A 20,939-nucleotide genomic window follows, 5' to 3' on the forward strand; every position below is an offset into this window, starting at 1 on the left:
ATTTTTTTTCCAAACTGTATCTTAAATATATTTTCTCTCCATTTCTACAACCACCACCCACTCCAAGCCACTATCATCTCCAACCTGGACTGCTAGCAGTCTCCAATATGAGCTCTCCTTTCACTTTTGTCCCTTAACAAGCCATTTTCTACACAGCAGCCAGGGATCATCTCAAAATGTGAATCAAACATGTCATTCCTCCACTGAATGTCCTCTAATAGCTTTTCACTTGGGATGGAATTGAATGATCTGAGCCACCTATGTCTACAAACCTAACTTGTGCCCCTCATACCCTTGATCATTATGCTATACCTAAAACCTTTTGGTGTCTTGAACATGCCAAACCCTTCACACATCAGAGTCTGCAGAGCTGTTCCTCTGCCTGCTGTTCTTCCCCCATTCTTCATATATGTGCCTTTTTCTCATTCTGAGATGTTTAATGTTACCTCTTAGGAGAGGTAGGCCCCCCCTGACTATTCATATAGAGGGTTCCTCTCTGTCATTCTCTCTCTCTCTGTACCATTCATTTCCTAACACTTAGCAATTTTTAATAAATTACTTGAATTTTTTTTGTTTGGTCTCTCTCATTAATGTTCCAGAAAGGCGGGAAACCAATCTGACTTACCATTGTTTATACAGCATGAAGCATAGTGCTTTACATGCAAGCAGGTACTCAGTGATTATTTGCTTAATAAACTTCCCCCAAATGCCTGTCCACATCACTCATTTCCATTTCCTGGTTCTGTTTAGTACAAAAGTTTTCCTACTTAGTAGAGGCACCCTAACTAGACTATGCTAGGCCAAGTTCTCCTTACTACTTCAGCAATCAGGGGCTCTAGAATTAATGTTCGTAATTTTCAGGAACCAGAAGTTTAGTCCAAGCCAGCCTCTGGCTTCTCTTCCTTGCTCCTTAGTCAACAATTATATTACCTGGCTAGGAGCTTCTAAAGCAGAATGCCTAATTAGCAGAGAGGCAAACTGCAATCTGAAAATGGCTCTAAAGGTGAAGTCTGGAATGTACGTTTCATCTGTTTTGGCCAGCGCTCTTCTCTGAATAGGGCCTTTGTTTCTCTAACCCTTGAAGGTGGTCAATAGCATTCTCTAATAATATAGCTTACTCTGGGATGTGGGCTATCATGGTGATGAGAAGGGACAGGCTGGAAGGGGATTTGGGATAGTAGAGCAATCAGAGAGGTTATAGCTATACAAATTTTTATGGAAACAAAAATCTCCCACTTGGTTTACATTTTCCTAGTCCCAGATTCCTATCTTATAACATAAGGGCAGTCAGGTCTCCCACAACTGCATAACCCAGACTACTCTCAGTTACTTTGCTTAAGTCATCTTGGTGATCTCGAAGTAGACCACAACTTCTGAGGAAGAGAAAGTTCTGGAGTTGGCAATGTAACTGCACTATCATCTACATCAAATGGTTTTCAGTGAGGTAGACTTTTGAAAGCAGTATTAGTAAGTACTTGTATATAGAAAGAATATGCCCAGGAAGACACACAGCCAGTAACAGTGATGGTCTCTAAGGAGGTAGACTGGGAGACAGGAGTGACAAGATTTACTTTTCAATGAACACCTTTTTGAACTATTTCAACTTTTTTTTTATCATAAGCATGTTATATCTAGTAAAAAATAAGTTAAGTTTCAGAATTTGAAAAACATAAAAGAAATAGTGTTGGTCCTCAAAGAGCCATTTAGCTGGACTAACACACATGAGACATTAGAAAAATATAAGACAGGGGCGCCTGGGTGGCTCAGTCGGTTAAGCGGCCGACTTCGGCTCAGGTCATGATCTCACAGTTCATGGGTTCGAGCCCCACATCAGGCTCTGTGCTGACAGCTCAGAGCCTGGAGCCTGTTTCAGATTCTATGTCTCCCTCGCTCTGACCCTCCCCCGTTCATGCTCTGTCTCTCTCTGTCTCAAAAATAAATAAACGTTAAAAAAAAATTAAAAAAAAGAAAAATATAAGACAGCACATAGTTAAATACCAATTTGGACAGTACTGACTACAAGTAGAAGAGGAACAGGGGTCTGTTCAGTTAAAGGAGCTGGGTCTTAAATGAGGAAGGGAAATTTGTAGCCCAGGGAAACTTGAGCAAATAGAAATGAACAGAAGCAGAAATGTGTACAAATAAAGAACAGAAAACTCTGGAGTCAGATAGGCCTGATTCCAATCTCTATTCTGTAACATATTAGCTGAGTAACCTTGAATGAGTTTTACAACTTCTTTCAACCTCAGACTTCTCATTAGTAAAATGAGGATAAGTACCTACCTTAACAGGATTAAGGAAAACAAAAGAATGTATGTAAAGTGGTTAGCAAGTGCCTGACAGAGCAGATGCTCAACTAAAAGTTGCCTAGCATGAACATGGTTGAACAGTGGGACCATCTTGCTAGAGTACAGGGTATCTGTTCAGAAGGGGCAAGATAATACTGACTATTAGAGTTATAACAAACCGTGGACAGTCATCTCGTTTTGTCTCTGGGGCTGCTGTAGCATAAGAATTATAAACAAGCATCACCCTTATGCCTTCTCTAATGTTCAAGAAGGTGAGAGGTGTGATAATTACAGGGTTTCTCTCTAGCATGGCGCCTCTGGTGCTTAATCAAAACAGAATTCTGACTGAAGGCCTTCCCACAGTCATTACATTTATAGGGCCTTTCCCCAGTATGGATTCTCTGATGTCGGATAAGGTGTGCCTTGCAAATGAAGCTTTTCCCACAGTCAGTACATTCATGGGGCTTCTCCCCCGTGTGAACCCTCTGGTGCTGAGCAAGATCTGAGTTCCACATGAAACCTTTTCCACAGTCCTTACATTCATAAGGCTTCTCGCCAGTGTGGATTCTCTGATGTCGAAGCAGGGCTGGGTTCCGAGTAAAGCTTTTCCCACATTCCTTACATGTATATGGTTTTTCCCCAGTATGGATTCGCTGATGTTGTGTAAGGCTTGTGTTCTGACTAAAGCCCTTCCCACATTCCTTACATTCAAAGGGCTTCTCTCCAGTATGTATTCTCTGGTGCCGAATCAGGTTTGACTTCCAAACAAAGGCTTTAGCACATTCTTGACACACATAGGGTTTCACCCCAGTGTGAATTCTCTGATGTGCAAGGCAATGTGATCTAAAACTGAAAGTCTTCCCACATTCCTTACAACCATAGATCTTCTCTCCATTATGAACTCTCTGATGTTGGTCAAAGTCTTCAGTTTGATCAAAGCACTTGCCACATTCTTCACATATACAGAATACCTGCTCACTGAGAATCTTCTCATGTATAACAAGGTGAGTATTAACATCAGTATTCTCTGAACCATCTTCTCCTGAGATCATCTCATCTTTGACAATCACTTCTATAACATCATTTGCAGCGTTCTCCACACTCTTCCCATTGGAGTAGTTGCGCCACCTCCCTAACCTGCTTGTTCCCTCCTCACAGGTTTTCCCAAACCAGAACTCCTGGGAACCACACCACCGGGGTCCACTTGATAGCACCATGTGGTCTTTTGCCTCCTCAAAACCTTCCTCCTTCAGAATAAAATCTTCTTTCTCACTCTTCAACACACCCTCTGAAAGAAGAAATCAAAGCTGCAAATGTCATCATTACCCATAATGGGGCAAATAGCATCACCAAGTGGTACTCGTACGTCCATTGCACTTCAAGTGTTACCTCCATGTCCCAGTGGCCCTGTCCTAGCTGAAAATGGCACCACAGGGCGAACACACTGAAAGCGACCAAAGTTTATGCTACAGAAAGGCAGAAACTAGACAAGGTCCCTGAGGGCTATGATTCCCAAGCACCAGACCAAGCACAGAGGGAGCTCTCCAGGAATAGTTTAATTGAATCTAAGGGAGACAAGTAAGAATTTCTTCTAGGTAGTCTAGTTTATAACATGAGAAACAACAGGTTCGGAAATAAAGAATCCTTTGTGGTATACCTGGGGAACCTGAACTTGTCACACACAGTGGGGAGCAATAAGGAGAATCTTCCTCATACTTGTCAACACTAAAAGGAAATGTGGTCTTTTCATTCAATCCAGTCACCAGGTCCACCATGAAAAGGGATTCCCCAAACTACTTTATACACAACTGGGCAAAGACTGCCTCCTCTTTGTTCCCATAGCGTTTTATCCACACTTCTGTTTCAGTATCACACCTTAAAAACTAACAGAATGAATAAAACACAGCATTTTCTTTTAAAATACTGGTTGGCCATAGTGGCCAGTAGGCCATCTGTTCAGTTACAGCCTACGATCTAACACACCCGAATTTAATTATAATTAATGATGACCAAATGAAAGCTGGAAGCTTAAAGTTTAACTTTCCTCTTATGGTTGACTTGGGGATTTTTAGAGGGTCATTTATTTATTTATTTATTTATTTATTTTAGTATATGAAATTTATTGTCAAATTAGTTTCCATGCAACACCCAGTGCTCATCCCAAAAGATGAGAGGGTCTTTTATTTAGAACATACGTGGTAAAATGGAATTTTAACATTTTACAAAGGAAAGACAGAGGAAAGCATGTGCCTGGGAGAAAAGTGTTCATTCCCCTCACTTACCAGTACAGATTAGGCTTGGACCCTCTCCTTGCAGTTTCAGGTTCAAGGGCTCTTCCACCTGTTCAAGATGGGAGATCGCAGCAGGCTTCAGAAATGGATATCCTGCCCGGGTCAAGATATAAATGAGGCTAGCTCAGTGAGAGGAGTAGGGCCCATGAAGAAAGGAGCAGAGATGGAAGTGGTAAGGGAGAATGAAGGTGGGTGGAGAGATCGGTACACAGATGACCTGAAACTGGAGGAGGTTAACAATATAAAGGACAGAAAACAGACCTTCAGGGAAGATGTGATTCCATCAGTTCCCTAAAACATGAAAACGCATTACTCATTTTTAAGTGTCAAGAAAAAATAGGGGACTAAGTTTTCTTCTTCACCTCCCCTAAGAGGTGAACTCCAGTTCACATGGAATAGAATTAGGAAAGGATTGAACTGCAAAGAACTATTCCTAAGGCTATGTTGGGAAGCCTCTAAGCTTAGCTTCCTTCCCGTCTGTCCATCTATTGCCTTCTCTTTCTACAAAGGATCAATGATGGGTCTCTCCATGGCATCCATTAGAAATGGCCTCACAGCCTTCACTCAGCCATTTCCAGAAGTCACTTCTTATTCTAATGACAGACACCTCAATTGCAAAGGTCCACTCTAATAAACTCTTCTTCAGGCTTAGCTAAGATTGGTCTCTTCATAACTCCCATCCAATGCCTTCTAAGAAACAGATCAATTTTTCATCCTCCAAATGACAATCTTTTATATTGCTGAAGCCAAGGACTGTGTGTCCCCTGAGTATTCTTTTCTTTAAGACAAAAATGGACTTTGAATAGGGACATGTCCTCAAAGGAAGTTTGCTGCAGGTCAGGGAGTCAGGGTTTTACTCAAGGAATGACTTAGCTGTTGGTTTTCTGCCTAAAGCAAAGACGAGAAATTCCTTTGGGTGGTGGGAGAGTAAGCACTGAGATCCTGAGAGAGTGCAGAGGACAGTGTAGTTGTCTCTCTACATCCATTCTACCAGCACCATCAACCCCTACCCCTACCCTGCCCATTATGGAGAGCCCTGCCTTTTGGGGCAGAGCGATCCCAACTCCAGTTCCTAGTGTACCCCTTACTGGTCTAAGACAAGCAGGTTAGCCCACCCTACTCACTACACGAGAGACGGTTTCAGAAATTGGCAGTCTAGGCCAAGACAATCAGTGCATGCTATTTCTCTGGCCATAGTGATTGGTCTAGAGCTGGCATAAGACTTAAGATGGTACATCCCAAAGGCCTGAGGAAGGCCTGCCCTATTTCTCTCCCTCGGTACAAAGAAGCAGAGCCTTGGTTACAACTACCAATCACCTTACAGCCATGAGAGGAGCCAGGCTGTAGGCAAAGCCAGCAGATAAGGAGACAAGAAAGAGCAGAGACTGAAACTGATCAAGCTGTAGCTGCACTCTATCTATGAACTTCCTACTTACATGAAATAGCAAATTCCTTTTTTGTTCAAGCCAGTTTGACCTGGGTTGTTACTTATAATCAAGGATATCCTAAGACTCTGGAAAGACAGCCAGACACAGCAAGGAACTGTGAGAACAAGGAAGTTGAGGGCACAGCTCAAGTTCCACTGTGCCCACAGAAGAGCTCCTGTGGGAAGAAGATGGAATGGTGCGAGGGAGGCAATAAGGGGCATAGCTGTCACCAGCAAATTAGAACAGGAAAGCCCTATGTTCCTAAAGGAATGCCAGGGCTTTGCCCACCAGAAATCCCTGAATTGGAAGTATATGGCTCAGAATTATTGAGACTTCTTGATTTCTAATGATAAAGATGACCATGATAGCCCAAAGGGCAGTCAGAATCTTCTTCTGGAAGATGATAAGCAGGCTGAGAAAGTAGAAAGGCCACCTCAGAGTGTAAACAGAAAAGTCAGGGAGTACAGATAAATGGTGGCCATGATAAGAACAGTGGAAATGAGGAAGAGGCAAAAGAGGTAAATGAAAAGGAGCCAGGGTGAACAGACTCAAGAAGAGGGAAAACCATGGGGACACAGGAAAAAAGGGGGGGAGGGGAGGAATCCCACTGGTGTCTATAGCACTAGGTTAAGAGAACACATACCTACTACACTGTAAAGATCAAGACAAGGGAACTGGTCAGATAACTGGCACATGTACCCTCACTCACCTGTGGAGACGCCCCTCGGGCACTCTCCATCCAGAGCTCCCTGAGGAGCCTTGCACCAGGGCGCTTCCCCTCGCTCCAGCTGGGAAATCAGAGCCGGTTTGGGAAATGGAAATGCTGGTTGAGGGGGAGGAAATGGGACAGGCAGGTGAGTGGGGTGACATAGAGCAATCCCAAGGCTCCTCCCAGGCTTTGTCTTCAGGGGCAGGAAGGGAAAGAAGGGAATTAACCAGGGAAAGTGAGAAAAGAAAGTCCAGGGGAAGGACCAGGAGACCCAGGGCAGCAGGGCCAGGAGGCTGACAAACGTCAGGAATTAGACCCAGAGGTGCTCAACAACAGTTTGAGTGAGTGAACGGATGATTCCACTCGTTGAGAGATTGAGCTTTTTTGTTCTCTCCCTCTCTTAGAGCTCTCAAGTTCAGACATCTGCATCAGGATGCTTGGTATTGGGCTGGGTCTCCCAAACTAAGCGGGTGGGAAACTGAGGGTTTGGTGGGACACCAGGAATCTGCTCTCTTCCTACTGTACCCATTAGCACAGGAGTTGAGAATTAGCTCCCACCCTGGGGCAAGAAAGGCTGATGTGAGGCCCAAATTTACACCAGGACTTCCCACTTCTTAGCAACCGCTGAGGCTGGCTCATTAAGAATTCAAGAGTCTGAAGTTGCCACTCAGGTGAGGCTTATCAAAGACTCCAGAGCTTCTGAGGAAGGAGGAGCCGGCGAACTCTGGAGGGCAGAAGCAGAGTCCAAAAGGAAAGACCCTTACCCAGGGAAGCCACAACCCCATAATTCTCCAGCATCACGTCCCTGTACAGGACCCTCTGAGCAGGGGCCAGGCCGATCCATTCGTTCTCAGAGAAGTAGACGGCCACATCCTCGAAGGTCACTGACTCCTGAAACAACATGTATTTAAATGCCCTCGGACAATTCCAGACCCAGGCCTACAGTAGGGTAGATGAGGCACCAAGTGGTATTGGAGGGGATGCCCATTGAGTTTCTGCATTCTGAATGTCTAAGGGAACTCTCAGCGGATCTGCGTCTCCTACTTACAAAGATATGAGGGATCAGTCATCAATTTCTCACATCCCTTCATCTTAACTTCACCACATCACCTTTTTCACGAGTCTCTGCAAGCTTCCCCTTTCCATCTTGTGCCCAGAACAACTATGTGTGCCCTAGGTGCCATCCTTTCTCCACAATGTACCCTCCTCCAGAGGTCACCAACCCTTCATAACAAGTACAATCACCATTTACCCATTTGAGCCCATGCCAAGAACTTTACATATATTACTTTGTATGCCTCACAGCCTATGAGGAGGGTATCAGATTCACTTTATAGAAGAGGAAACCGAGGCTCAGAGTTACAGAACTGAGACAGAAGTCAGGCCTATCTGACTCTCTGGCTCTTACTTACTGTACCACACTGCCTTCTATCCTCACTCCTGCCACCCCTGCTGCCCCTGTGTGAGATTCTTTCTCTTCTCTTCCTTCCTGTCATTGCCACTAGCCAAAGAGGCAGCTAAGGGCACCTGAGAACACTCAGGTTGCTCTGGAGGCTGGACTTCAAAACGCAGATCCAAACTGACTTTGCTCCCTGCACTCTGCCCCTCCAACACACTCTCTAAAACACCCCCTACTCTTTCTTCCCCACTTCCCAGTCTTAATGTCCCCTTTTCCTGTATCTCTGGGAGGCCCAACCTTCTGCACCTTCTCTCTCACTTTCCTCCATAAGAAACACAAACAGTGCTAATGGAGAGCCATCAAGACTTACTTATAATTCCCAGCCACTGCCTCATTTAGGATCTCAATCGCTATACTATGGAGGGGCTGACTCTGTTCCATTTCACATCAGTCCTTGCCCTACAAAGTCCCCACAGAGACTTACCCGACACTCCAGGGCTCAGACTGGGGGGCCGGATCACCCTCACCTACCTCAAAATGTCCAAATCCTCCGCACGCGGACCATTCCATTCACTATTCAGAGACCCAGTTTACCTGCCAAAGATCATCTCCTGCACCACCACCCTCATCCCCTATCCTGTCACCATCCTGTTACGAATCCAAACCCTTTCCTTGCCCAAATTGCACCTGCAATCTGTGCCATTGCACCTGCAGCCCCCCTCCCCCCTGCCTGGAGATCCAGTTCCTCCCTCCAGCGCCAGCAACCTCATATTCATCTCAAGACCCACCTCAAACATAACCAGCTCTCTTAAAACCAGTGATATGGAAATTCTGGACATTCGTCGCTGCGCACAGCACTCTGTGAACACCTCCTCCCCAGCACTTGGCTCATGCCTGTGCAGCCGCACGTGTGTTTCCCCGGCTGGCGCAAGTCTGGGGGAGGTCGAATTCATTCTGCTCCCTGCCTGTTCCTCCGGACCCTCCACTCTGGGCTGTACCCCGATTTCCCGGCCGCCGCACTGCCCCCTCCGCCCCTTCTCTGGACCTAGAGCACCGGGCAGAGCCGAGCCAGCTTCGTAGCGCCGGCCCCGCACTCACCGGGCGCGCCCGGGCCGGCGCGCGCAGTCCCGGTAGCAGCTCGAGTGGAGGGCCGAAGGGGGCCCCGCCCGCCATGGCCAGGGCCGCCCTCCCGGGAAGCGAGCGCGCGCCAGGCCTTACTGGGGGCTGCCCGGGGTCGGGAAGGGACGCTCCGGACCGGGGCGGGTCTGATATAGCGGCCCAGGAGTCGGGCGCGCAAGCCCCAGGCTCCACGCCCCGGCCAGTCCCACGCTCAGCTCCCCACGCTCCGCACCGGAGAGGTGGAGGCTGCTGCACTCTTGCCACTCTGGCTTCTCTAGGACGGTGGAGGGCGCCACGTCTCTGTGGTCCTCCCTTCTGGCCCCGCAAAGAAGCAGGGAGGGCAGAGCGAGTGCAGCTCTCCCACTGACACCGACTGCCTCAGGGCGCTGCTGTGGCAATGCGGGGAAGCGGGCGTGGGGGGGAGGCTTTCTCTGGGAATCCTTTCCCAGCCCTCTTCTTCCCACTGACCACTCTTCTTCGGTATTGCACTGCACCCTTGTAGGACGGATGCTAATATGAAGCAGCAAATACTTCACACAGCCGCATCCCTTTACTGGGTTCTACATTCCCAGAGAGCAACTAACGTCCTTGATCAACTTCGTGCCTCGAATATTCACCCAATGTCTAGCAACTCTTATGGCCCAGCTTCTTTAAGTGCCAAGGAATATCTGTCGAATAAAGGAATGAATAAATGTTGAAACAATTTTTCAGTTCAAGAAAGTAAGGCCCAAAGAGAGGAGATGGCTTATCTAACATCACATAGCATGTCGGGAAAGTTAAACCTTTAAATCAAATTGTGGAAATAAAAGACCACCAACATGAGAACAAGCAAAGGCTGTTTATTCAGAGCTTGCTCTAAGCAAGGGAGTCAACCACCATCACCTGCATTTGGTAGGCTCTAAGTCAGGCAGAGAAGTGAGAAAGCTTTATAGTTGGGGGGGGGGGGGGGGGGGCAGGGAAGAGACTCCAGGTATGCTCTGATTGGAGATTGTTGGCCTGGGGGGCTAACCAGAAGCAAAGCATCTTATGTGGTTGGTTGGGAGAGGATATTAATCAAATTCTGGCCGTGTGGGGCTGACTGCTACAGGGTTTATTTTGGCTTCCCGAACTATTTGCCACAGATACTAGTGTGACTTCCCAGACTGGTAACTACAGATAATGGGTTGGCTTCCTGGACTGGTTGTTACAGACTGCGGGTCAGAGTTATATTTTTCTATATGGTCTGTCCATTTTCCATTTGTACATGTAGTCTCTTGGGATGAACAAATTAGGAAGATGTCTGCTTCACAGAAATTCCAGCCTAGAGGCTCATATTCCTTTTAGGTCCCCAGGTACTGAAAGCTTACAGATACCATACTTGTGAAAAATCACAGAACAAAGGAGACCTCAGATGAGCTCCAAGGTATGTTTATTTGTTTCTAAGAGGATCCAGAAGAAGCTCACAAATGGACACTAGTGAATAGTCCACAAGCACTGAGAAGGAAGCAGTGAGCCTTACCCTAGGACAGATCACTAGGAAAGATGAGCACACAACAAATGCTCCCATGATTTTCTTCGGGAAAAATGGAGAAAACTGCACTGAGTGCGAAACAATTATGGGAGTTTTGGCTCAGAACAAGGAGCCCTCAGATACCTGATTATTAAGTCATGGTCTTAAGGAAGACCATAAGGAAGGTCTCTTATGGCTCTGACCAGTGTTTTGATTCAAAACTAAAGAGGAGAGGGATAGTCTATCATATTTACCCATATATTTTTACTGTTTCTATTGTTCTTCCTGTTAAACACATAGCAGCAGGCAAGGTCAAGGCCATGTCCTAAGTGACTCAGCCAGTAGATACAATAAGCCACTTTCAGATTCATACAATGTATTACTTACACAAACAGCAAAAGGAAGAAAGAGTACCCAAGCATGCCGGTCTCCAGCTCCTTGTCCCATACACCAAACACAATGACACCAAAACAAAAGGGGGCTCAATGATTGCAACATCCGTGGTGAGGAGCCAATTTTAGACTATAGCTAAGCAGTCACAGTATGCAGTTACATCCAGAAAGCCTCATGCCTCTTCAGAATCTTAGAGGCAATGAGAAATTGTCTCATGACAGCCTCCCATAAGAGATAGGGAAGGGAGTGGGAGATGGGCTTGAAGGCCAATAAAGCTCCTCTCATCCTCTCATGTTCTATAAGGATCACAAGGTGATCTGCCATGGCTCAGAGTAGCTGTAGTTCAAGGCTTTGCCTGCATGGACTATATAGATATGTGAAAACTTGCCAGGGCACGACGGTGGAGCCATTCCCCTACAACTAGACCTCTCAACTTTTACACATAAAGATTCTCAGGAACATGAGCCACCATGTAAGTCATCAGATGCTCTAATTAGCTGTAATGCTAAAGGCCTGGATCAAATACATTCCATTTGTCTTAGGCAACATTAGACGAAAGTGACCGTGACAGTGATACACAGTAGTAGAGCCAGGCCCACTAGAGAATGGACCATAGTCAGGCTCCTCATGCAGAGCCAAGCCAGCTAAATGTGTCATTATTCTAAGTGAGGGAAGAGATACTGGCAGTGGCACATACCCCACCTAAACTGGCCAGCAAACAATCCAGGTAGTACCATCTCCATTACCACTCATGCTAGAGAATTTAGAACAATCAGTAGTCTGTGAAAAATGTACAAAAAGTCCAACAATAACAGGATAAGGCTAAAGGGAGGCATTTCAATGTCCAGAAAGTTCATCTTATTCTGTTGTTTCTTGCTGAGAGTATTTCTTTCTGGAGTCAGTGGCTGTTGGGAGGATTCTGAGAGTTTTTAAATTATGATTGTTTGTTGGTCAGTAGTCAAATTGAGGGTGGTGATGGTGGAAGGTTGGGTTAAGTTAGTAAGATATCCTACAGACAAAAGCTAAGAGATTAATGGTCCCTCCCTCTGCCCCTGATTTCCCAGGGTCTAATTCTTACCAACCAGGGTTGTCTCTCTCCTTACACGGCCATATGACCATTATGACTAGTCTCTGCAACAATCACTGCAACTTTCCCCCAATTCTCTCCATATCTAACCCACACCATATGCTTAGACTCATCCCTAGTTAGCTCAGAAGTTCCTTTCTTTTATAATTTAGAACATTCTAGAATATCTCCCACCCCCTGACATGTGGGCCATGCCAAAACACCTTAGTAGTTTTCACCTTATAATTCATGATCATTATGATCATTATCTATAATTGTCCAAATCCAGCAAGCATGGGTGGGGTGAGGGGATACACTAAGTTCCAGTCTCCAAGTCCCCAGCTCTTTTTTCCTACTTTCAAATTCTAGTAGTCCAGTTTTCCAGGGATAGGCATAGGAAGGAAAAAATAGAGTTATATGGGTTATTATGTGGTTTGGGTTTCCTGCAGCCAGTTAGGGCTTTCTTCCACTCTTGAACCTCATAATTAGACATTATGCTTGAATGGGAGGTACTCTTTTAGGTAACTATCACATTTGGAACCCTAACAGACTATCTTAATTTGTACACCACTAAAAGCTTAGGCTTGATTGTCCAACTATCTTTTTCAGTTTTTCAGAGTTCACTCTCTCTTTTAACAGCACCTGCTTCTTGGGGATGATAAAGGTCATGAAAGGTCCAGCTAATGTCCCAGGTAGTTGTCCACTGTTGTACTTTTATCTATAAAAGTACCACTATTATCTTATTGGGAGTGTTTGGGGAAGCTAAATATGGAACATAGGTCATCTAAGAATCTTTGAATGGTATTGTCCACATATGCCTTGTGGAAAATGGTAGTGCCACACCCTGAAAGGATGTCTAGTATAGTCTATGCCCAGCAGTATTCTTCATATGAAGGTAGGGAATCCATTCAGTCTATTTGCCAGGACTTGCCAGGTCCAGTACCCCCACTTATGTGCTTCAGAGTTTTGTTTCCTATTCAACTGTGTGGCTGGCAGTCCAGCCATATTTGTCAAGCTTCTTCTTCTTCTTTTTTTTTTTTCCCTCCGAGAGAGAGAGAGAGAGAGAGAGAGAGAATGAGAATGGAGGATAGGGACAGAGGGTGAAAGAGAGAGAATATTAAGCAGGCTCCTGATTCCTGCTTTTACGGTTTCTTTTCTGTTTGTAGAACTTCCTTTAGCCATCACTTTAGGGTAGGTGTGCCAGTGACAATTCTCTTAATTTTCCTTCATTTGAGAATATGCTGATTTTACCTTCCATTCTAAAGGATATTTTTACTGGCATAGAATTCTGAATTAACAGTTCTTTTCTTTCATCAGTTACCTGATAAACTTTGCGCCACTTGCAAATGATTTTCACGGTTTCTGGTAAGAAATCCAAGGTCATCTGAGTTGTTTCTCTATATGTGATATGCTGTTTCTCTCTAGCTGCTTTCAAAACATTTTCCTTGTCTTTAGATTTTTGAAGTTTGATTACATTGTGTCTGGACTTGAATTTCTTTGGGTGTATCCTGTTAGGGGTTTGTACAGCTAATTTTGATGAAATCCAATTTACCTATTTTTTCTTTTGTTGCCTGTGCTTCTGATGTCATCTACATGAAACTGTTGCCAAATCCAATGTCATAAGGATTTTCTTCAATGTTTTCTTCTAAGAGTTTCATGGTTTTAGATCTTGTTTAGGTCTTTGATACACTTTTATTTTTGTATGTGGTGTAATTTCATTCTTTTGCATGTAATATCCAGTTTTCCCAGCACCACTTGTTGAAATGGTGTCCTTTCCCCCTTTGCCTTGGCATCCTTTTGGAAAATCAATTAACCATACACATGAGGGTTTATTTCTGGACTCTATTCTATTCTATTGGTCTATATGTCTGTTCTTATACTGGTACAACAGTGGGTTTTTTTTTTTTTTACTATAGTTTTGTAGTTTTTCAAAGTCAGGCAAAGTGGATCCTCCAATTTGGTTCTTTTTCAAGATTATTTTGGCTATTTGGAGCCCCTTGCAATACCACATGAATTTGAGGATCAGCTTTTCCATTTCTGCAAAAAAAAAAAAATGCTATTGGAATCTACAGATCATGTTGTGTTGAATCTATAGATCACTCTGTGTAGTGTTGACTTCTTAACAATGTTATGCCTTCCTCTCCATGAACATGGAATGTCTTTCCATCTTAATTTACAGAAGTGCAATTTCTTTCAGCAATGTTTTGTATTTTCAGTATACAAGTCTTTCACCAACTTGGCTAGATTTTTTTCCCTCAGTATTTAATTCTTTTATATGGTATTATAAATGGAACTGTGTTCTTAATTTCCTTTTTGAATTGTTCACTGCTGGTTCATAGAAACACAGCTGATTTTTGTGTTGCTCTTGCACCCTGTAACTTTGCTGAATTTATTAATGCTAGTAGTTCTCTTGTAAATTCTTTGGAATTTTCTATAGATAGGTCATGTCATCTGTAAATAGATATAGTTTTTGCTCTCCTTTTCCAATTTGGCTCTTTTTATATTTTTCTTATCTAATAGCTCTGGCTAGAACTTCCACTATACTGTTGAATAGCAGCAGTGAAAGTGGGTCTCCTTGTCTTGTGCCTTCTGATTTTAAAGGGAAATTCTTCAGTCTTTCACCATTGAGTATGATAATAGCTATGGGTTTTTCATAAATAATCTTTATCATATTGAGGAACTTTTCCTCTATTTTTAGTCTTCTAAAATATTTTATCATAAAAGGATGTTCAATTTTGTCAATGAATTTTCTGCATTGAGATGATCATGTAGGGTTTTTTTTTCATTCTATTAATATGTTGTATTAGATCGATGTTGTGTTCAACCACCCTTTTATTTCTGATATAGACCCCACTTGCTTATGGTGAATCATCCTTTTAATATGCTATTGTATTTGATCTGCTAATATTTTGTTTTGAGGATTTTTGCATCTATGTTCATAAGGGATACTGGCCTGAAATTTTCTTTCATGTGATGTTCTTATCTGACTTTGGAATCATGGTACTACTGGCTTCCCAGAGTAAGTTATAAGGTGTTCTCTCTTAAATTTTTTGTAAAGGTTTGAGGATTGGTGTTAATTCTTCTTTAAGTGTTTGGTAGAGGGGCACCTGGCTGGCTCAGCTGGAGGAGCAACTTGATCTTGGGGTTGTGGATTTGAGCCCCACATAGAGATTACAAAAAAAAAAGCTTAAAAAACAATAAATGTTTGATAGCGTTCACCAGTGAAGCCATCTGGTTTAGGGCTTGTTTTTGTTGGGATGCTTTTAATTAGTGATTTAATCTCTTTACTTGTTATAGGTCTGTTGAGATTTTCTATTTCTTCTTGAGTCGGTTTAGGTTATTTGTATTTCAAGGAATTTGTCCATTTCTTCTCGGTTATCTAATTTGTTGATGTACAATTATTGATAGTGTTGACATAAAATTATTAAAATGCCCTTTTATAATCCTTTCTATCTCTGTAAGGTCAGTAGCTATGTCTCCACTTCCATTTCTGATTTTCATTATGTGTATCTTCTCTCCTTCTTTTCTTAGTGAATCTAGCTAAAGTTTTTTCAATTTTGTTGAACTTTTCAAATAACCACTTTTGGTTTCACTGATTTTCTCTATTCTCTATTTATCTCTGCTCTAATCTTTATGCTTTCTTTCTGCTAGCTTTGGGTTTAGCTTGTTCTTCTTTTCTAATTCCTTACTGTGTAAACTTAGGCTATTGACTTGAGATATTCTTTTTTAACGTAAGCATTTATAACTATAATTTTACCTCTGAACACTGCTTTCATTATATACCATGATTTTTGGTATGTTGGCTTTAATTTTCATTCATCACAAGGTATTTTGTAATTTCTCTTATGATTTATTCTTTCAAGAAGAAAGCTTTAGGAAGCTTGCATGTGGATTCTTTCAGACTTCTTGTGTATCTTTTTCCCTTATGATCTGGCTATGTATCCTTAGTACACCACTGTAATAAATCTTGGAGTACAACCGTATGCCAAGTCCCATTAGTTCTTCTAGGGACTCTCTGAATGTTAGGGTGGTCTTGGAGCTTCCCCATAGGTTGATGAGGATTAGATTGCTTAATACATGTAAAGCATCTAGCATCTTGGCTCATGGTAAATTCTCAAAATAAGAATAGTGATGGTTATAGTCACAATGGGGATGACCAGTACAGAGACATGAACGGGATAGGTGCTCAAGGTCAATCAATCCAATTCCCATCCTATCCCTCCATCTTCTCCCACTATATTCCCTCATCTAACTCTCTTAGCAAATGCACAGCCCAATATCTTTATAATGGCATCTCACTGCTGGCAAGCACCTCAAGTTTAGCTTCCTGTTTTACACAGTATAATAGTAAGGCCCAGAGAGGTAAACTGAAATGTCCTGGGTCATGTCATGAGTTGGTGACAAAGTTGTAACAAGAACCCAAGTTTGCCCTTTAAGTCCTACATTGACTTCACTGACACTTGGTATATGTGATACAGACTAGGAGTAAAATAATTAACCTGGGGCCAGGCTGTCAAGAACCCAGCTGCTGTCGAGGTATTTCCTTCTCTTCCTAGAAAAATAAGAAACCTTGAAACCTAGGAATTAAGAGAAGCCATAAACAAGTTCAGCCCCAAATTAAATGAGACTACTATTTGATCTAAAGGCAGAGTGAAACAATTTTCCCCCTGCATCTCCATTTCAACAGTACTGTTGTTGACTTCTGGGGGTGAGGTAGTGAGCAGGAAGCAGGAGGCACCGAGGGAGCAGTGAATACCATCAAGCATTGGAACAAAGGGCAAACAAGAGGCAGAGAATAGCCAGTACAGCTGCACTAAATAAAGAACACCCCAAAGAGAATCCCAATATAAAAACCACAGCAGGTGAACGCAACCCTCCAATGGGTGCACGATTGCTCAAAATTCTGGGCCATATATGGAACGAAAAGACATGAGACCAGACTGGACCAGAGACCCTCTCGAGCGCTGTCTAGAGGTCTCAAACCACAGCCCACCACCCCTGCCCACCACAGAATGGGCAAACGAGGTGTGCAAGAAAGGAGCACAAAAAAATGTTGAAGGACAGCCGAAACAATGCTCCTGCCAGGTCTCCGGGGTGAGAAGTCTCAGGAATACGGACCCACGTGGCGGCTACGCTCAGCGAGCTCGTCGGTGGCAGTGAAGGAGGCAGCCCTTGTCCGCACGCCTTCCCCCAGCCCCACGCCCTTACTGACCAGCTCCGCAGACGAACTGACAGCCACACAGCACCTCTACGTGAAGCCCAGCCGACTGACGGACAGAGAGCGCCTCCGCGCGGAGGACTGCCCACACACCACCCTACAGACTCCGTCGCAGAGACTGCCAGGGCGGAAGTGCGTCACGGCCCCTCCCGCGCTTGGGCCCGCGCCCGCTCTAGCACGCCCGGAGGCCATCTCTGCGTGTCGTTGGTCCTTCCAGGGCTGTGAGTTCACCTGTGTAACTCTCTGTCCCACCCTCCTGCGGAGCTGCGACCCTATTTGGGAATGGTGAGGCGTGCCGCTGGGCTCCTGGGGCTTGCTCTGGGTAGCTGGCCCCCGGCCACTCGGGAGGGTTGTGAGGGCCGCCGCATAGGCCGATTTCGCTGGGGCCCGCTAGCCTCTGCCCTTGGCAAAGCCGGTGATCGCTGCCCTCCATCAGACAGCCCTTCGGTGGCTATAGGTGGACTGAACCAGCTGGCGTGAGAGGAGTTGAGTGCAGCGCGATAGGTTAAAGCCCAAATTCGCGCTGAGCCTGCCCAGCCTGCACGGTGCTGAAAACTCCTCGGCTTCCACTGAGCCCTCCAGCCACATTGGCCCCGAATGTGTGTGCACCCCGTTCCTTGGAACGGCGCTGCTACAGTACGTTGGGCGGCACACCCCAAAAGCTCTCAGACCTTCACCTGTAGCACCACTACCATACAACACGCATTGACCAGACTTTGCCTTCCTCCAGGCCTCCATTTAATTACCACCTAATCAGTGTGGCCTTCCTGACTCCCCACCCCACTTTCCGCTCTGCTCCTCTCATTTGCTGCCTTTAACACAATTGTAATTACATACTTCTCTGGGCAATGATTTAATATATTTTTCCCTTCCTTAGACAGGTACTAAAGGTATTTGGCAACCGCTCCGTGCAGGGAGACCACCGGATGGATGATACACTCTGCCAGCACCAAATACCTCATGGGGGATGGCTTGAGGACAGGATCTCAACAAAACCATGCTGGACAGCCTGTCCTTGGTTATACTGGGGCCCACGGGCCAGAGTCTGGATGCTGGTTGCTGGCGCGAAGACGGCCTCTTCCACTTCTGCTACAATGTGTTGTTCAAGGCCGGCTACCTGAGCTTATTTGGCTGTACGAAGAACCAGGAGCAGGACCTGCTACAGGCAGAGGAGTTATTTGTCCAGTTCCGCAAATTTGATCTCTTGTTCCCCAGGTTTGTTTATTCCTTGCTGGGGCCCTGGGAGTGGCTAGAAGTGGCCCGGCTCCAGTGGCTCTTCCACAGGATGCTCTCCGTGAACCACCACCTGGAGAAGAATGGCATAAGCAACTGGATCTCCTAATGCTTCAGTGTCTGAGGGAGCAGCAGGGGCCACATCTGTCTCATTCGAAGTTGGTTATAGCAGAATTTCTGGCAGTAGGTGCCAAGTAAATATCTGTTGAATGGATATATGGGACTGTTCCAAGGAGGGAGGGAATGAAATGAATCAAGGTAAGAATGAATGTAACATGGTGCTGCCATCCATTAAAAACTGGGGAACAATGTTTAGCTTTTGCATGTTGGCCCATAGACAATTTCTGACTGCAGATTCAGGCTGGGGAGAGTGGATGATTCTGAGTACTTGCTGTGGTTTCCCTAAGCAATCAGAGAGGACTTCATGGAGGCAGAGTGTGGACATTTCCAGCTCCCTGCAGAGGGGAATGGCACAAGGCAAAGGGAACTCAAGAGGTCATGTGGAAGTCAGAGGAGACAGAGTCCCTGTTTGCCAATCAATTAGGAAGTTAAAGAGTAACCTGAGGTCGCTAGAACTGGTTGAATTGAGTTTGAACCTCACCTTATTGCAACAATGGCCTTAGAATCAATGGCAGAACTTTCTCCTTCCTGGGCCTGCTGGCAGGGACCTAGCCTGACACCTCACAGAAGGCCCCCAGTAAATGGTCAGCTCACCTCACCCAAGCCAGGACAGCAGTGAGAGAAAGTTCCCACTATACTCTGAGACTACACCCTTATCATGAAATAAAGTGATTGGTTTGAAGTCCTTCTCATCTCTGACATTTCATAATTCCAAGATTCCGAATCTGTCTTTCTTGCTAGAGAAGTGTGCAAACTAGGCCAGGGGTAGGGCTCCAGTCCAGAGGCTCAGGGATGGAAGTCTGAACCTCTGCTTTAAGAGTCATCAGTCTGGGAGGCTCTCTGGGTCATTTAATAATGAGGAACGGACAGGATGTGAAACTTTTCTTTTTAATTTAATTAATTTATTTATTTAGAGTGGAAGAGGGGCAGAGAGACAGGGAGAGGGAGAGAGAGAGAAAATCCCAAGCAGGCTCCGTACTGTCAGTGCAGAGCCCAGGACAGGGCTCAAACTCGTGAACCATGAGATCATGACCTGAGCCGAAATCAACAGTCGGACACTTAACTGACTGAGCCACTGAGACACCCCTAAATGTGAAACTTAATAAATGAGTGTTGAATTTATGCTGAGTGAGGTAGTAAACTAATGAATAAATGAATCCTTGAAAAAATACAGGTGTGAATGGTCAGTAAATCGTGGGGATGGGGTGGGATCCATGAGAGCTTTGTAGATACCATTCTGGGGCTGGGTCTGAAAAGATTACAGCAAAGCCTAAAGCTGGTGAGGAGAGGCTTCTTGGGCTTCCTTCTGGTCCCACCCCGTCCTTCCACACGACAAGGTTGCAGCAAGTGCTAAATCTAGGAGAACATTTTGTTCCTAGGTACTGTCTTGCCAGGGATTTTTGGTATAACTTACTGACACAGGGCAAGGTCCAGGTCCACCCCCAGCTTGTCAAGGCCTCTCAAAAGCTCTCTGGCACTTAGGGAACAGTGTGTCCAGAGCTCAACCTGGAAGAGCATAGCCATGGTGCTCTGGGGTCTGGTGCTGGGAACCCTGCTGGTGGCCATGGTGGGGTGCCTGTGGCTGCTGGGGCTGTTCCGGCAGCGCAGACCCCAGGAGCCCCCTCTGGATAAGGGCTTCATACCCTGGCTGGGCCATGCCATGGCTTTCCGGAAGAATATGTTTGAATTCCTGAAGTATATGCGGGCCAAGCATGGAGATGTGTTCACAGTGCAGCTAGGGGGCCAGTACTTCACCTTTGTCATGGACCCGCTCTCCTTTGGCTCCATCCTCAAGGATGCACAGAGAAAACTCGACTTTGTGAAATATGCAGAAAAACTGGTGTTAAAGGTGTTTGGCTACCGCTCCATGCAGGGAGACCACCGGATGATACACTCTGCCAGCACCAAATACCTCATGGGGGATGGCTTGGAGGATCTCAACAAAACCATGCTGGACAGCCTGTCCTTGGTTATACTGGGGCCCACGGGCCAGAGTCTGGATGCTGGTTGCTGGCGCGAAGACGGCCTCTTCCACTTCTGCTACAATGTGTTGTTCAAGGCCGGCTACCTGAGCTTATTTGGCTGTACGAAGAACCAGGAGCAGGACCTGCTACAGGCAGAGGAGTTATTTTTCCAGTTCCGCAAGTTTGATCTCTTGTTCCCCAGGTTTGTTTATTCCTTGCTGGG

General features: G+C 45.2%; 2 protein-coding genes across 2 annotated transcripts in view; one reads left to right on the top strand and one right to left on the bottom strand.

Annotated features, from left to right (window-relative positions):
* Positions 1-2,164: 2,164 nt before the first annotated feature.
* Positions 2,165-9,530, bottom strand: ZNF662 (zinc finger protein 662). The gene is made up of 5 exons (XM_049629903.1): positions 9,213-9,530; positions 7,480-7,606; positions 6,716-6,829; positions 4,571-4,672; positions 2,165-3,576 (listed from the first exon to the last, which is right to left on the bottom strand). Exons 1-5 carry the CDS (start codon positions 9,285-9,287, stop codon positions 2,546-2,548), a joined length of 1,449 nt encoding a protein of 482 aa, XP_049485860.1. The 5' UTR covers positions 9,288-9,530; the 3' UTR covers positions 2,165-2,545.
* A 10,426-nt stretch (positions 9,531-19,956) lies between these two features.
* Positions 19,957-20,939, top strand: part of LOC125922037 (5-beta-cholestane-3-alpha,7-alpha-diol 12-alpha-hydroxylase) — a 1,913-nt gene continuing 930 nt past the window's right edge. The window contains exon 1 of the mRNA XM_049629902.1: positions 19,957-20,939. This exon is cut by the window's right edge and continues 930 nt beyond it. Coding sequence (XP_049485859.1) covers positions 20,275-20,939 — 665 coding nt within the window. The 5' untranslated portion in view covers positions 19,957-20,274.

The sequence above is a fragment of the Panthera uncia genome, chromosome C2 (assembly GCF_023721935.1).
Source record: "Panthera uncia isolate 11264 chromosome C2, Puncia_PCG_1.0, whole genome shotgun sequence".
Classification (NCBI taxonomy): Eukaryota; Metazoa; Chordata; class Mammalia; order Carnivora; family Felidae; genus Panthera; species Panthera uncia.